The sequence below is a fragment of the Trichomonas vaginalis genome, chromosome III, assembly GCF_026262505.1.
Source record: "Trichomonas vaginalis G3 chromosome III, whole genome shotgun sequence".
Taxonomy (NCBI): domain Eukaryota; phylum Parabasalia; order Trichomonadida; family Trichomonadidae; genus Trichomonas; species Trichomonas vaginalis.
Genome location: NC_067205.1, coordinates 6,827,988 through 6,845,646, shown reverse-complemented (window position 1 = coordinate 6,845,646; position 17,659 = coordinate 6,827,988). Strand labels below are relative to the sequence as shown.

Below are 17,659 nucleotides of genomic sequence, written 5' to 3'. Positions count from 1 at the left end.
CAAAGGTGTGTTTAGCACAAACCTGAATACTGCGAATAGAAATAAACAAGTTACATATATATAAAGTTTATTTAAATATAATCACCATTGGATTCAATCACGCGTTCGCAGCGATCGATCCAGGCTTGAAAGACACGCTTTAAATCATCATGAGAAAATTGCTCAAATTGCTCTCTTACAAAATTTTCAAGATCATCTGGACTCGCGAATTCGCGTCCTTCAGCTCTCTTTTTTAGCGTGCCGAATAAATAAAAGTCAGAGGGTGCAATATCAGGTGAATAAATTGGGTTTGGAACAACTTTGACATTGTTTTCCAACAAGTAATTCATTACCTTATGACTTTTGTGAACTCTTGAATTATCAAAATGAATTGCAAACTTTTGTTTTTGTTGTTTGGATTTCTCAAACTCATCAGAATTGATAATTTGAGTAAGAACATTGTCAATTAGATACTGAGCATTCATCGTATTAGGTTTTTGAAGAATATCAATTGCGATGATGCCATTCACGCCCCAAAAAACCGACAACATCATCATTGGTGTGTCAATTTTTTTCTTCGGGAATGTTTGCGGATTTTCATCCTTCGGGATCCACATGATTTTGGCTTCTGTTGCATATTGAAACCAAGACTCGTCCCCTGTTACTAAAAAGCGAAACTTCTTGGATTGATACGCACCCAATATAGAGAGGAGCTCTTTCGAAGATTGGACTCTAGATTTTTTTTGAACTGAATTAAGGTTGTGCGGAACCCAACGTGTATACGCTAGTTTGTAGTTCAAATAATTGTGCAGATAATAACTGACTGTTGTACATGGTATCTTTGTCATCTCCTCTATCCTTCTGAGTGATGCTCTTGGGTCTTCATCTAGCGCTTGAAGAATTGCTTTGATTTTTCTTTGATCCGGCGATTTTTTGTCAATTTTTATGATGGGCGCCTTTTTGTTCATGAAGTGATACATCCTAACATGATACGTTACAGTGGAATAGCTAGGAGCATCCATACCGAAGCATTTTACCAATGTCTCGTAGATTTTTTTACAGTCTTTGCATTTTTTTGCAAGAGCGAGGATGTTTTCTTTATGATTCATTAAAAAAATGAAAAAAAAATCCCGCCAAAATTTCCCGCGAAACCGCCTCTTGTCTCAAAATTCATTTTATATCCCGGCATGGCGCCAAAATACAACATACTCATCATATACATATATTCATATTTTTTTTATATATTTATAATCAGCATATATCTCCTTTAATAGTCTCATATAGAGCGCTGTGCTAAACGCACCTTTGGACACCCTATACAAAGGGAAAAACTAAATCACAACTTAAACAATTGAAAGATTTCAAAAATAAAGTATTAACAGAAGAAGATATTGATGAATTATATAAATTATATAATCCTGAGCCGCAAAAGCCGAAAGAGAAAGTAGCAAATGTTCAACAGCTAAAGGTGCAAAACGCCCAGGTCCTTCAGACCATAAATGAAGCACAAGCTTTAATTTATGATTCATTAGTTAAATCATATTCAGCCCGACTTTTAAATGAAGATCAACTTTTGGAATTCATCCTTCAACATAAACTCGAAGCGGGAAAGTATATCAAACCTTTATATACAGCATATTTAAAACAAATGAATAGAATACATCCAGAATTAATGATGGGAGGAATGAATTCCAAAACTTCATCATCCAAAATCAAAGCAGATAAAATTAAACCACTTGCAATACCAAAACCTCCAACGACAGTACCTCCTCCTCCTTCAGTTAATCCTTCATCATTCACTTTATTATATCCTGTAATGCATGAAAATTCGGTTCAATTCATTTTTGACACTTTACATATCGGATGTATTATCTAAGAATTATATTATAAAATAATAATTTTGTGTTTTATAAGTTTATTTGTATAAATTGATTCAAAAAAAAATGGAAAGACAAGAAGTGGATCTGCCAAATGAAAATCAGTTTTTGAACTTTGTATAAGGAATTGTTGGCTATGATGTACTGATCATGAATCAGTACATCATAGCCAACAATTCCTTCCCAAACAGCGGGAAACTTTGTCTGAATAGTTTAACATTCAGACAAAGTTTCCCGCTGTCAGAGAGGGAATGGAAGGGTAAGAGGTATATATTCATAATGTATACCTCTTACCCTTTCATTCCCTCGAGAAAGTTCAAAAACTTGGGTGCAATCAGAACTGATTGCACCCAAGTTTTTGAACTTTGTATAAGGAATTGTTGGCTATGATGTACTGATCATGAATCAGTACATCATAGCCAACAATTCCTTCCCAAACAGCGGGAAACTTTGTCTGAATAGTTTAACATTCAGACAAAGTTTCCCGCTGTCAGAGAGGGAATGGAAGGGTAAGAGGTATATATTCATAATGTATACCTCTTACCCTTTCATTCCCTCGAGAAAGTTCAAAAACTTGGGTGCAATCAGAACTGATTGCACCCAAGTTTTTGAACTTTGTATAAGGAATTGTTGGCTATGATGTACTGATCATGAATCAGTACATCATAGCCAACAATTCCTTCCCAAACAACCCGAAATTTGTCTGATTCCACACTAATTTTATTAATTTATCTAACTTTTATCCTCGTCTACAATTTAATCATCAATAATTATCTCTTGTTCTATTTCACTATTATATATATATATATTTATATGATTTGATTTAAAAAAAATAAATAAATTAATAAATCATTTACTCAAATATATCAAAAGTTTTATTTTTATATATAAAGATAACTACTTTTAAAAAAAATACCCTATATATTTTGCCATGTAAACTATTTTTGTCATGTAAACTTGTCACTTTTTGTCAGAAGTGAAGTGAACCGAATTTTCATGCACAACACACTTTATTATATCCATTTCAAACATTAAAGAAACAAAAAGATTTTAAAAAGGATTTCAAGATATTAAATAAACCAATTGACCCGAAAATTCAACCGTTAAAGGAAAAATTTAGTCGCCCTTCATTTGCACCATATCCATATTCATACGAAATAGATCATTTGGAATATTCAAAAGGAAACGTTACTTATTTATTTGCCATTAACATTAACACTAGATATTTATATTGCATTCCGGTGAAAGGGAAAACAGAACAGGAAACAAGAAGAGCTATTCAATACTTACTAGATCATGAAAGAGTAGATAATATCAGGGGTGATGGTGATAAAGGATTTCAGGCAGCTATGATTCATTATTTCCCACAAATTAATTTTTTCTTTTCATCCTCTCCATATACGTTTCATAATAAAATAGTTGATGCGGTAATGAGAACTCTTAGAGATGCGTTAGGGGTTAACGGTCAGATATACTGGGATGGAAATCATGACTCCATCATACAACAGTTAGTATATTATTACAATAATACATGGCATAGAACTATAAACATGAAACCAGTGGAAATGAAAAATGATATTTCAAAAGAATGGGAATATATTAGAAAGCAAATGGAAAGGTTAAATGATGTTAAACATGAACAAATTAATTCAGGGCTCATGAATTTTAAACAAGGGGATAAAGTTTTGATTCATCTCGATTATGGAAAAACTGATAAATCAATGACAAAAAGAAGACGAAGATTTGACACAATAGCTGAATTTGTTAGATATATTAACGTCAATGCATTAGTTGAAGTTGACAATAAATTAATAGAAATTCCGATTTATTTTATTACTCCATTATATTTAAATAATATTTAATTTTTTTTATTTCGTAAGAAATGAGTGACAACAAAGCAGCCAAGAGTCCAGACAATGAATATAAAAAGAAACTAAACAGAATTAAATCAAAAATATGCTATTACAAAAAGAAGCCGCAATGTGGTGGGGCTGAAAACGATAAAGAGAGGAAAGAAATAATCGAAAAATTAGAAATATACCGTTCAATCCTTAAACTGGGTGAAGCAAAAATAAAAGAATTTAATAGAATAAATAAATTGATTGGAAGAGATGAATTTAATAAAGATGAATTTTTAAACTCAATCCAAATTTAATTTTTATTCCTCTTCGACAACGTCTGGGTTCTTCTTTCCATCATTACTGCATAACCACATCTTCTCGGTTTTCGTTCTTGCATCATTTTTATCATTTCCTCCCTTGTTATGATTCGTGGTAAATTTTGAGCTTGTGGGGTATCCATTTATATAAAAATAAAATTTTATTATCAGTTATTTTATCGTGAATGTTTTTAGGTTATTCAATAATTAATTATTTTTGAATAACTGAAGGTGTCACCATGTCACCATGTCACCAGGTTAATTAACTTCTCTGAAAAAATGAGACAACATGACATTTTGACAACACAGCAGGATTAATGAGGAAGGCACTTATGAATTATTTTTGAATAACTGAAGGTGTCACCATGTCACCATGTCACCAGGTTAATTAACTTCTCTGAAAAAATGAGACAACATGACATTTTGACAACACAGCAGGATTAATGAGGAAGGCACTTATGAATTATTTTTGAATAACTGAAGGTGTCACCATGTCACCATGTCACCAGGTTAATTAACTTCTCTGAAAAAATGAGACAACATGACATTTTGACAACACAGCAGGATTAATGAGGAAGGCACTTATGAATTATTTTTGAATAACTGAAGGTGTCACCATGTCACCATGTCACCAGGTTAATTAACTTCTCTGAAAAAATGAGACAACATGACATTTTGACAACACAGCAGGATTAATGAGGAAGGCACTTATGAATTATTTTTGAATAACTGAAGGTGTCACCATGTCACCAGGTTAATTAACTTCTCTGAAAAAATGAGACAACATGACATTTTGACAACACAGCAGGATTAATGAGGAAGGCACTTATGAATTATTTTTGAATAACTGAAGGTGTCACCATGTCACCATGTCACCAGGTTAATTAACTTCTCTGAAAAAATGAGACAACATGACATTTTGACAACACAGCAGGATTAATGAGGAAGGCACTTATGAATTATTTTTGAATAACTGAAGGTGTCACCATGTCACCATGTCACCAGGTTAATTAACTTCTCTGAAAAAATGAGACAACATGACATTTTGACAACACAGCAGGATTAATGAGGAAGGCACTTATGAATTATTTTTGAATAACTGAAGGTGTCACCATGTCACCATGTCACCAGGTTAATTAACTTCTCTGAAAAAATGAGACAACATGACATTTTGACAACACAGCAGGATTAATGAGGAAGGCACTTATGAATTATTTTTGAATAACTGAAGGTGTCACCATGTCACCATGTCACCAGGTTAATTAACTTCTCTGAAAAAATGAGACAACATGACATTTTGACAACACAGCAGGATTAATGAGGAAGGCACTTATGAATTATTTTTGAATAACTGAAGGTGTCACCATGTCACCATGTCACCAGGTTAATTAACTTCTCTGAAAAAATGAGACAACATGACATTTTGACAACACAGCAGGATTAATGAGGAAGGCACTTATGAATTATTTTTGAATAACTGAAGGTGTCACCATGTCACCATGTCACCAGGTTAATTAACTTCTCTGAAAAAATGAGACAACATGACATTTTGACAACACAGCAGGATTAATGAGGAAGGCACTTATGAATTATTTTTGAATAACTGAAGGTGTCACCATGTCACCATGTCACCAGGTTAATTAACTTCTCTGAAAAAATGAGACAACATGACATTTTGACAACACAGCAGGATTAATGAGGAAGGCACTTATGAATTATTTTTGAATAACTGAAGGTGTCACCATGTCACCATGTCACCAGGTTAATTAACTTCTCTGAAAAAATGAGACAACATGACATTTTGACAACACAGCAGGATTAATGAGGAAGGCACTTATGAATTATTTTTGAATAACTGAAGGTGTCACCATGTCACCATGTCACCAGGTTAATTAACTTCTCTGAAAAAATGAGACAACATGACATTTTGACAACACAGCAGGATTAATGAGGAAGGCACTTATGAATTATTTTTGAATAACTGAAGGTGTCACCATGTCACCATGTCACCAGGTTAATTAACTTCTCTGAAAAAATGAGACAACATGACATTTTGACAACACAGCAGGATTAATGAGGAAGGCACTTATGAATTATTTTTGAATAACTGAAGGTGTCACCATGTCACCATGTCACCAGGTTAATTAACTTCTCTGAAAAAATGAGACAACATGACATTTTGACAACACAGCAGGATTAATGAGGAAGGCACTTATGAATTATTTTTGAATAACTGAAGGTGTCACCATGTCACCATGTCACCAGGTTAATTAACTTCTCTGAAAAAATGAGACAACATGACATTTTGACAACACAGCAGGATTAATGAGGAAGGCACTTATGAATTATTTTTGAATAACTGAAGGTGTCACCATGTCACCATGTCACCAGGTTAATTAACTTCTCTGAAAAAATGAGACAACATGACATTTTGACAACACAGCAGGATTAATGAGGAAGGCACTTATGAATTATTTTTGAATAACTGAAGGTGTCACCATGTCACCATGTCACCAGGTTAATTAACTTCTCTGAAAAAATGAGACAACATGACATTTTGACAACACAGCAGGATTAATGAGGAAGGCACTTATGAATTATTTTTGAATAACTGAAGGTGTCACCATGTCACCATGTCACCAGGTTAATTAACTTCTCTGAAAAAATGAGACAACATGACATTTTGACAACACAGCAGGATTAATGAGGAAGGCACTTATGAATTATTTTTGAATAACTGAAGGTGTCACCATGTCACCATGTCACCAGGTTAATTAACTTCTCTGAAAAAATGAGACAACATGACATTTTGACAACACAGCAGGATTAATGAGGAAGGCACTTATGAATTATTTTTGAATAACTGAAGGTGTCACCATGTCACCATGTCACCAGGTTAATTAACTTCTCTGAAAAAATGAGACAACATGACATTTTGACAACACAGCAGGATTAATGAGGAAGGCACTTATGAATTATTTTTGAATAACTGAAGGTGTCACCATGTCACCATGTCACCAGGTTAATTAACTTCTCTGAAAAAATGAGACAACATGACATTTTGACAACACAGCAGGATTAATGAGGAAGGCACTTATGAATTATTTTTGAATAACTGAAGGTGTCACCATGTCACCATGTCACCAGGTTAATTAACTTCTCTGAAAAAATGAGACAACATGACATTTTGACAACACAGCAGGATTAATGAGGAAGGCACTTATGAATTATTTTTGAATAACTGAAGGTGTCACCATGTCACCATGTCACCAGGTTAATTAACTTCTCTGAAAAAATGAGACAACATGACATTTTGACAACACAGCAGGATTAATGAGGAAGGCACTTATGAATTATTTTTGAATAACTGAAGGTGTCACCATGTCACCATGTCACCAGGTTAATTAACTTCTCTGAAAAAATGAGACAACATGACATTTTGACAACACAGCAGGATTAATGAGGAAGGCACTTATGAATTATTTTTGAATAACTGAAGGTGTCACCATGTCACCATGTCACCAGGTTAATTAACTTCTCTGAAAAAATGAGACAACATGACATTTTGACAACACAGCAGGATTAATGAGGAAGGCACTTATGAATTATTTTTGAATAACTGAAGGTGTCACCATGTCACCATGTCACCAGGTTAATTAACTTCTCTGAAAAAATGAGACAACATGACATTTTGACAACACAGCAGGATTAATGAGGAAGGCACTTATGAATTATTTTTGAATAACTGAAGGTGTCACCATGTCACCATGTCACCAGGTTAATTAACTTCTCTGAAAAAATGAGACAACATGACATTTTGACAACACAGCAGGATTAATGAGGAAGGCACTTATGAATTATTTTTGAATAACTGAAGGTGTCACCATGTCACCATGTCACCAGGTTAATTAACTTCTCTGAAAAAATGAGACAACATGACATTTTGACAACACAGCAGGATTAATGAGGAAGGCACTTATGAATTATTTTTGAATAACTGAAGGTGTCACCATGTCACCATGTCACCAGGTTAATTAACTTCTCTGAAAAAATGAGACAACATGACATTTTGACAACACAGCAGGATTAATGAGGAAGGCACTTATGAATTATTTTTGAATAACTGAAGGTGTCACCATGTCACCATGTCACCAGGTTAATTAACTTCTCTGAAAAAATGAGACAACATGACATTTTGACAACACAGCAGGATTAATGAGGAAGGCACTTATGAATTATTTTTGAATAACTGAAGGTGTCACCATGTCACCATGTCACCAGGTTAATTAACTTCTCTGAAAAAATGAGACAACATGACATTTTGACAACACAGCAGGATTAATGAGGAAGGCACTTATGAATTATTTTTTGAATAACTGAAGGTGTCACCATGTCACCATGTCACCAGGTTAATTAACTTCTCTGAAAAAATGAGACAACATGACATTTTGACAACACAGCAGGATTAATGAGGAAGGCACTTATGAATTATTTTTGAATAACTGAAGGTGTCACCATGTCACCATGTCACCAGGTTAATTAACTTCTCTGAAAAAATGAGACAACATGACATTTTGACAACACAGCAGGATTAATGAGGAAGGCACTTATGAATTATTTTTGAATAACTGAAGGTGTCACCATGTCACCATGTCACCAGGTTAATTAACTTCTCTGAAAAAATGAGACAACATGACATTTTGACAACACAGCAGGATTAATGAGGAAGGCACTTATGAATTATTTTTGAATAACTGAAGGTGTCACCATGTCACCATGTCACCAGGTTAATTAACTTCTCTGAAAAAATGAGACAACATGACATTTTGACAACACAGCAGGATTAATGAGGAAGGCACTTATGAATATTTTTTGAATAACTGAAGGTGTCCATGTCACCATGTCACCAGGTTAATTAACTTCTCTGAAAAAATGAGACAACATGACATTTTGACAACACAGCAGGATTAATGAGAGTTAGTATCCCTAAGTCGCGTACTGTGGCACTGCGCGCCTCCGTACACCACTTAGCGGTTTTGACACTTTACGAAACCGGTAACGTATATTTTACAACACAACCATAACACCAACTTAACCTTAAATATTTACAAAACCATCTGACACATAAACGACTTCACTAACGACTTCACTACCGTCCTCACTAAATAAAAAACAACCTTATTTTTATTTTTTAAAATTTTTTATTTCATTACAAAGACATGTCCGACTACATTTACTATGACTCTTTCCCAGAACGTTTCCGTGAACTATTCAAAACTCAAGTACAACTGAGAAACATGCATTTTAACAAAGACAGACCCATTGACGATGAAAGAAACCCTGAATATATTACAATCCCTTATGACGCAAAGTTCATTGCATACATTCCTTATGGTCGTAGAGGAACGAAAACTATTTCAACAAAGAACAAAAATTATTTCTGGAGCGATGAAGAAAATTGCCTTATCTACATAAATGCATACTTAAATAAAGCTACATATTGTACAAAAGAAGGTTGGACTGGATTTGAGCTCTACATATACGACGACGATGGAAACAGACGTTGTGTATACCCATACGATAATATGTACCATTGTTTTCATCAAGCATTAAACGAATACATAGTCAGTAAGGGTCTCATTCCTGTTGAGTAGATATGCTTTATTTTTGTTCCCACATTTATATAAAAATAAACTTAAAAATTAATGATATCACCACCCTCACACGTATGAAAACATAGCACAAAAATAATGTTTATGTTAGAATGTTAGATCTAACACGTTTTCTAACCTCTTTTTTCACCCTGTTGAATTCATTGCTTTATAACTCTCTTCCTTGGTTTCTTTTTAGTTGCTTTCTTCACGTCTGTCTCCAACTTGACTGTCTTTCTTCTTCGTCCGTAATGATACCAGTTACTTCCACCAGTCAATGGGTCAAATGGTCTTTCGTAAGGGTTTCCATACATTCCATAGGGACCATACGGAAGAACTGCTGGTGGAAGTTGTGGAGGAAGAGTTCCATCGACTCTATTTAAATGCATTGTTTCACCATTCATCTGGTCATTAAAGTCTTTTGCGTGTTTTGCAAACTCATCGTCCTTTCCTAAAGCATTTTCTGACTCAGTCGCAACCAAATTGGATGCTTTATTTATGAGCCCTATTTTATTTAATCTTAACTTCTTTGCAACCCAGCCTCCAATCTTCCCTTTATTTGCATCTAATGTCTTTGAAACCCTTCCTCCACTCATTTTATTTACTGCGTCATAAGCTCCAAGTGCTTTTGCTCCAAATGCTAATGCTTTTGTTCCCATTGCGCCTAAAGCTGCCCAAGCTACCATTTACCCCATATTAAAATCATCTCTCTTCAATATTATCTCATAAAAGTTCTCGTTACTGGAGAAAGTCAATGAAACATAAACATTCTCACGTGCTTCGCCCTCACCGCTTTGCGGTCTATTTAACTTCTTTCTTATATCATCTATACGCTTCAAAATGTCTGAACAATTGCTAACATCTTCTACAACAGTTATTTCATCATGAACGACCTTTAAGAACAAGCTCATTTAATATGCTATTAAAATCATCTCAATAATGAGTCCATCCTTTCCGTCTTTAGGTAGCACAACATCTTTCATTGAAGAAGGTTCGACAAGTCTTATGTTAAACTTACTGACAAAGTTTGTTATACTATAATGCTTCGGCGGCGAATACATGTAGTTTGAAAGACATAATATAGATTCTTCAGCAAATTCACTTATACTGGATTTTATAACAATGTTCTCACGAGACCAAATACCACCAATTGACAATCTTGTAAGCAATCCTGCTGAACCTTCTACTGTAAACGTCGATGGTAACATTCCACGAAGGTCATCTATTGACATCGTTGAGTCACTGTATTTAAATATTTTCTTAAAGCAATCGTCATTATCTAACCATGCAATAGCTTTGAAGTTTTCATTCGAATATACATCTGCTTCATTAAATGTAAATCCTGACTTCTTTGCAGAGACGACTTTAAAATCTATTGAGTTTGTTTCAAAATTATATGCTATGGTAACTTCTGAAGGTAATGGATGTCCTTCCGCAGTAAGTTGTTCTCTCACTACCGTTTGAAGCTTTGTATTAAAAACTTTCATGTCATCTCCTGTATCTAAGTTCACATACACAGCAACAGGAAAACTATCTTGCTTCTTTGTTTCATCATTATATCTCAAAACATTAAAGTTCTTCAATAATATTGTTCTTCCTGCTGGAATACTTCTAACTTGTCTTATTTCAATAGCTTTCTCACCTCCTACATACTCTACCCAGTGTCTTGGATATTCATAAGTATACTGACTTTCTTGAATTTTGGTTGGTTTCATCATAACATGTTCATAGTATATCTTTATACTCTTGTCAGTTAGACTCGGTGCTATGTTCTGAATATTTCTGACTTGCATTTTTAATGGAGATAAAATGAAGCATTTAATACATGACGTAGATGAAGACATGAATGAAACTACAGACAAACTTAACTCTTCTCTTATTCTTCCTTTCAGCAAAGATTATGAATTCTGTTCAAATGGCGTGTATTTCTATTGTGGAAAGATGGGCTCAGGTAAGACATTTAACCTCATTCGTCATATACTCATAACAGAGCGTTTAGGTCAAGATTCATATTATGACCAAATCATTATATCAGCAACTTCAGACTCTATGGACTCAACAGCGAAAACATTCATGTCAAAAGTTCAAGCATCTGTCGTTAAAGTTCCAGATAGCAAACTCATTGAATTTCTTCAACGTTACATTCGACGTAAGAGAAAATATTATGCTATCGTAGAGTTCATACAGTCAGGAATGCAAAAGACTTCAGAAGAGATGGAAAGAATTATTGACAAACACCACTTACGTCAGTACTCAGGAGTTTACGATATGAAACGACTGACAAACTACATTCTATCAAAACTTTCAAAATACCCCTTCAAAAAGTATCCTTCAAATACTCTGCTCGTTTGTGACGACTTCGCCGGAAAAGGTTTAGTGTCAAAACCAGACTCACCATTAGTGAACATCATTACTAAAGTCAGACATTACCATTTAACTGTAGCAATACTTATGCAAACATGGAGGTTTTTAGCTTTAAACATAAAACGTCTCATAACTGACTTCGTTATCTTTCAAGGTTTCTCACGCTATGATATTGAACTCATTTGGAAACAGTCAGGTATAACATTACCTTTTGAAGAAATTTGGGAAGCATATAAGTCTCTCATCTCTCCTCGTTCATACCTTGAGATTCATATCATGACTAATACCATTAAAGTCAAAAATATTCCATGGGAACGACCAACATTGTTTTAAAGTTTAACCTTCAACTGACTGATGGTAAACAAATTCCATGCATCTCTGTCGCCATTTCTGTTAATATTTTTGCTGTCATTCATATCATCCACTTCCCCATCCGTTAGCTTTTGAGGATATGCGTTAGAATAGCTGTTCTTAAATGAAGGCTTTTCACCTTTGAGAGCATAAACTCTATAACTTTCTGCATACTTTATGTTTGAACCTCCTGAGCCATCATTGACATAAATTTTTATAGGTTTCCACCCTTTGTTCATATTCCTGCTTCTTCCCTTAGCTCTTTTGTTCAGTAGTTCTACATCTTTATACACAGCACCTGTCTCAGTGATTCAACAATATTTTCATTCGTTAGCTTACATTCAAACCTTGTCGAGTATATTGTTCATTTCATACATATAAAAGGTTTTTATTCTATATGAAATGAGAAGCAAATCCATCTTAAGCTGGTGCCGTTAATGTTCCAATTGAACCAACATCAAATTGTTGACTCACGAACGACAAACAATATGTCATATAAGAACTATAGTTCAGAGTGTTTGAAAGAAAAAGAACCAGAGCTGAAATCCGTGAATTTAAACACAGCTTCAAACGCTAACGCTACATCAGATGTTAAGTTAGAGTATCCACCACTGGACCAAATTCTTTCAAGAGAAGCCAACGACAACCCTTACACAAATGTTCAAACAAATCCTTCAGATAACGTAGACCATTACCTTCTTCAGTTATACAAACAATTTTACTCAAAGACGATAAGAAGCTTTTTGACAAATCTTATAAGTAAGAACCAAATAATTAACAAAGGAGGACCTTGAAAATGTTATCTCACGAATAACAGGGAACAATGTGTCATTGACTATCTCGACCCTGAAATCGAATGCTGTGGTCAAACGCCACCATTCATGAAAATAGGTAACATCCGCATCATTGAAATACCAGGTACTCCAGGAGTTGAGTTTAAGTATAAATATAGAACGAGTATACAAAATTTCAACAGAATAAAACTTTGCTTGAAATATGTTTTAGTAAATTAAAGCAATTTGTAATATCTATCCAAAACTTCTTCAACAGTATCGAACTCATCTTCATAATGCAAACCTAATCTTATTGACTTGGTGCAGTTTTCACTAACACAATATAGCGCTTTGCGCTCGGCGCCTTTGACGCCTTTTTCTGTTCTCTTGACTGACATAACTAACTCATTTGTTTCATCAAACAGCAACAACCAAAGTTCATGACCTAATACATAACATTCATACTTTATATTTTTAGCTCTGAGTTCTCTTGTAAGCTGTTGCATTTAATATTTTCTAAAAAGTCTACTTCAACAGTCATTCGCACTGGTGCCTTCAGTTCTACAGGCTCTCCTTGAAAGTCAACTAGTCTGAATTGCATGTCTTTCAAATTATGAGGACTAATGCGAACCCATTTACCTAAATGAGTTGCTATGACAGGAACGTTTGGAATGAACATTGAATTTACTTCATAACAGAAAGACTTATATTCTACTGAACCTTTACTATTAACTCCTGAAATACCTGTGACATTAGCTATTTTAGACTCAATGTATAAACAATTGCCATAACATACGTATGGAACAGATTTCATCTCAATCGTTTTGTCAATACTTTTCAAAGGAAATGTCATATGGTATGCTCCCAGAAGCAATTGAACTCTATGACTCATTCGTGTTATCTTAAACTCCTTCGCATAACTGAACTTCAAAACTCCTGCAATAAGTTTAACATTCATTAAGTTTTCTTCGTTCTCCTTGTTTATTGTAGTATTTATGAGCGCATTTAACACTCCAGCTAATGTTTCCATCTTATATTCTACATTATTGTGAAATCTTATTTCATGCTTCTTTCCATCTATTTCAAACTCCATGAAATCTGTTTCATTTGTTATGACAAAAGTTGCGATAGTATTGAAGTCAACAACTCTGAAAGCAAGCGCTTCATTCTGAAGACCTAAGTTTGTTTGTAGCTTTACTGTCCCGTATTCGTTTGGGTCTGTACTTTGCAAATAGAACAACATTTTATTCTCATTAAAATATGACTATTGCTGCATATGCGTATGAAACAAATGAAGCAAGAAGAGCACATGAACTAGTAAACGAAAACTCAACTTTAACCATTGAAGGCAATGATTTAGTCATTGACGATGGAAAAACTAAAAAAGTCATTGATTTCGATACTTTTAACACTTATGACCCATTCATTACAACAAGCAAGGTTCCCATCATAAATGATGGAACGGTGCAATATATAAATTCAACAGTAGATGCTTCATTAGTGAAAGTACTGAATGTTCTCATTGAATTGTTAAAGAGCTTTCGATTTGACGACAACATTAAATGCCTAAAGAATTTAGTCATGAATGAGAAACAAATATTAGGAGTTGCTGGTAGCAGTAATGATGTACACCTTATGACATTAGAATATTATAACGAACATAAAGATGAACTGAAAGGAGAGAAGGGTGACACCGGACCACAAGGAATACAAGGACCTCAAGGAATACAAGGACCTCAAGGCGAAAACGGTTTGGATGGAAAGGATGGAAAGGATGGAAAAACTGCTAAATCATGGATATGGGACCTTATAAATACTGGTTTAACAGCTGCTTCATATGGAGTTCTTCAATACCAAATCGGAAAGATATGGGCAGTACTTGGTGAAGAAGCTTTAGATGACGTTAAAAATGCTTTGAACTTCATTTCAAATGGTTCGGATACTATTAAAACTTTATCTGGTTGGATGCAAGAAACAAGGAGTCAAATAGATACTGTAAGACGTATAGCAAACAATGCACGTACGGGATTGGATACTTTACGAAAAGCACAAAATACACTAAAGGAAGCAAATGATATTCTTGGCTCAGTATCAGACATGCATGAAGATTGGCTTAAAGGTATTGACAAATCTTTAAAAAATCACAGTCAGTCTATTGCTGACTACAAGAAAAGTATAGATTTTTTACATAGTGCTATGGACGTACATGATGGAAGCATAAGGAACTTACTTAATGCTAACAATAACTTACCAGGAACTATTAAAGCATTTATAAAGTCCTTTGTAAAACCTGGTGCTCTAACATTTAGGTCTTTGAGAGCAAGAGCATTGAAGTCAAGAGATGCAGAAACTCCAACAGAACCTACAGAAGGAACTGAAACAACAGAAACTCCAGAAGAACCACCAAAACCAACAGCTAATGAAATATTGTTCGAATATTTTCCAAGGTACTCTGTTCTCATTGCATACATTCAAGAAATACTTAAGAAAGCAGACTTGACTTTAGGAGATGATGAAAGTTCTGTATATCTTTCGTTCCAGTTTCAAATAGCAGAACTTTTGAGACAGATATGCTTAATGTATGACAACATCTCTGATTTCACAAGATATGACGACGACCATGACCCCGAACACGGTGAAGAAGAAGTTTTACAAACATCCATTAAGACAGGAAAGGTTTTAACTCAAAGTCTCATTATTGACACCAAAGATGGCGAAGTGGACGTTCTTCAAGAGCTGAAGAAAAATACTTCTTCGGGAGGTGGTGGTAGGCATGAACTTGAAATAAATGAGATAGAAGAGAAATTAGCCGAAAAAGCAGATAAAAACCACGTTCATTATATAACTTCAGACGAACAGATTATAACGGACTACCATGGATATTTAACACGAACTGAAGAAGTGAAGACGGAAGACCCCAATGAAAGAAGATATAAATACATTCGTGCTAAAGGTTATGACATAAGCTGTACTGTACAGTATGACACGGGTAAAGCACCAGAAGCATTTAGTTATAACGATGAAATTTATGCCTCTACTTTCTCTGTTAAAGGTGTATTAGTTGAACCAAGATTTACTTTGAGAGTTAAGTCAAAAATAACGTTTGAAGATGCTATTAAAAGTAAAGCTGACAAAGTTGAACTCGAAGCAATGAACAAAGTTTTGAAATCTCATAAACACAACATCTCCGATATAAATGAACTTCAAGCTACATTAGACAGTAAAGCCGACAAGAACCATACACATAAATTCTTCACTACTGTTAGAGCAGACGACATAATATTGAACTATACCCTTGGTTCAAGTGCACCTTTAGAGAATCCAAGTACAAGCGTAAAAGATACACTAAACTCCTTAAATAGTAAATGTATGAACATTGAAGGTCATGCCAGAAACTTTGAAACCCATGAACTACCAGCAATGTTAGACAGTAAAGCTGACAAGAACCATACACATACAAGTTTTACAACTGTTGCTATAGAAAGTATTGAAGGAACGGTTGAAGAAACTGGTGGGGATGCATTATATTGTAAACCTCCTAACTTTCCACAAGGTTTAACATCGGATGACGACATAACGACGATGAGAAACATTAGATGTAAAGATGTTTATGTCATGAAGGATGAATATAATATTAAATTCACTGCTCAAGATTTATATGACAAGAAGGCTGACAAAACAGAGCTTCAAACATTAAAGACTGAAATACTTCAAACATTATATCCTGCAGGCTCTATTTATACGTCAATGAACTCAATAAATCCAGCAACAGTTCTGGGTTTCGGTACGTGGGAGCAGATTGTAGATAAATTCTTATACTGTGCGAACTCTTCAAAGCAAACAGGTGGTTCGAAGAAAATTAAAGAAGCAAACCTTCCACCGCACACTCATACAGGAACTACAAACACAACAGGTAGTCATTCACATTCAATAACAAAAAGAGGTTATACAAATCTTGCAGCAGGTTCGGATAGACAGGGAATGCATAGATATGATATTTCAAGTGACCCAGTAGATTTAAGCACAGGTATTTTCTGTGGAACCACAGGAAATCATTCACACACTTTCACAACAAATCCAACAGGCTCGGGTAAAGATTACATGCCACCATTTGTGACTGTATTTGCATGGTACCGCGTTCAATGAACGCGCTTGAGCCTGCTTTGCGGGCTTACCGTCTTGAATAAAATCTTTAACTTTACATAAATGAGCTTGAAAGAAGTATTCGAACAACATCCATGGAGGTCATTTAAGAAATTCAATGAAGCTGCAAAGAGTTGGGGATTTACTAACAGAGCTGAAGTGAAAAGGTTCTTTGACAAAAATGTTGTACATCAAACAAAAATAAACCCTTACGACTACTTTTTACCAATTTACTCCAACACTCCTGACGCATACCAATTTGACACTCTCATTCAAAGCAGAAAAGGAGGACATAAACCATTCCTCATCTTCATTAATGTTAACACTCGTAAAGCATATGCATATCCAATGAAAAATAAAGGA

At 34.6% G+C, this 17,659-nt stretch overlaps 8 protein-coding genes and 1 pseudogene across 9 annotated transcripts, besides 3 other annotated features; 5 read left to right on the top strand and 4 right to left on the bottom strand.

The window, feature by feature from the left end:
* Positions 1 to 1,296: part of a mobile genetic element that runs on past the window's edge.
* TVAGG3_0655010 lies at positions 72 to 1,201 on the bottom strand (annotated as a pseudogene). Its single transcript has one exon. A coding segment is annotated over exon 1 (1,130 nt).
* A 663-nt stretch (positions 1,297 to 1,959) lies between the features above and the next one.
* Positions 1,960 to 2,563: a mobile genetic element.
* Positions 2,564 to 3,738: 1,175 nt separating this feature from the next.
* On the top strand, positions 3,739 to 4,011 carry TVAGG3_0654980 (uncharacterized protein; the record flags this gene model as incomplete). The annotated part of the gene is made up of 1 exon (XM_001297516.1): positions 3,739 to 4,011. One exon carries the CDS (start codon positions 3,739 to 3,741, stop codon positions 4,009 to 4,011), a length of 273 nt encoding a protein of 90 aa, XP_001297517.1.
* Positions 4,012 to 8,989: 4,978 nt separating this feature from the next.
* Positions 8,990 to 17,659: part of a mobile genetic element that runs on past the window's edge.
* On the top strand, positions 9,234 to 9,668 carry TVAGG3_0654970 (uncharacterized protein; the record flags this gene model as incomplete). The annotated part of the gene is made up of 1 exon (XM_051241785.1): positions 9,234 to 9,668. One exon carries the CDS (start codon positions 9,234 to 9,236, stop codon positions 9,666 to 9,668), a length of 435 nt encoding a protein of 144 aa, XP_051088372.1.
* Positions 9,827 to 10,351, bottom strand: TVAGG3_0654960 (protein of unknown function, DUF4107 family; the record flags this gene model as incomplete). Its single annotated transcript, XM_051241784.1, has 1 exon — positions 9,827 to 10,351. One exon carries the CDS (start codon positions 10,349 to 10,351, stop codon positions 9,827 to 9,829), a length of 525 nt encoding a protein of 174 aa, XP_051088371.1.
* Positions 10,787 to 11,383, bottom strand: TVAGG3_0654950 (uncharacterized protein; the record flags this gene model as incomplete). The annotated part of the gene is made up of 1 exon (XM_051241783.1): positions 10,787 to 11,383. A coding segment is annotated over one exon (597 nt), but the record flags the coding sequence as incomplete, so codon positions are not given.
* On the top strand, positions 11,508 to 12,362 carry TVAGG3_0654940 (protein of unknown function, DUF4106 family; the record flags this gene model as incomplete). The annotated part of the gene is made up of 1 exon (XM_051241782.1): positions 11,508 to 12,362. One exon carries the CDS (start codon positions 11,508 to 11,510, stop codon positions 12,360 to 12,362), a length of 855 nt encoding a protein of 284 aa, XP_051088369.1.
* TVAGG3_0654930 (uncharacterized protein) lies at positions 13,620 to 14,111 on the bottom strand (the record flags this gene model as incomplete). Its single annotated transcript, XM_051241781.1, has 1 exon — positions 13,620 to 14,111. The coding sequence occupies one exon, from the start codon at positions 14,109 to 14,111 to the stop codon at positions 13,620 to 13,622; it is 492 nt and encodes a 163-aa protein (XP_051088368.1).
* TVAGG3_0654920 (organellar and viral DNA polymerase type B) lies at positions 14,414 to 15,326 on the top strand (the record flags this gene model as incomplete). Its single annotated transcript, XM_051241780.1, has 1 exon — positions 14,414 to 15,326. A coding segment is annotated over one exon (913 nt), but the record flags the coding sequence as incomplete, so codon positions are not given.
* On the top strand, positions 16,304 to 17,266 carry TVAGG3_0654910 (keratin-associated protein family; the record flags this gene model as incomplete). The annotated part of the gene is made up of 1 exon (XM_051241779.1): positions 16,304 to 17,266. A coding segment is annotated over one exon (963 nt), but the record flags the coding sequence as incomplete, so codon positions are not given.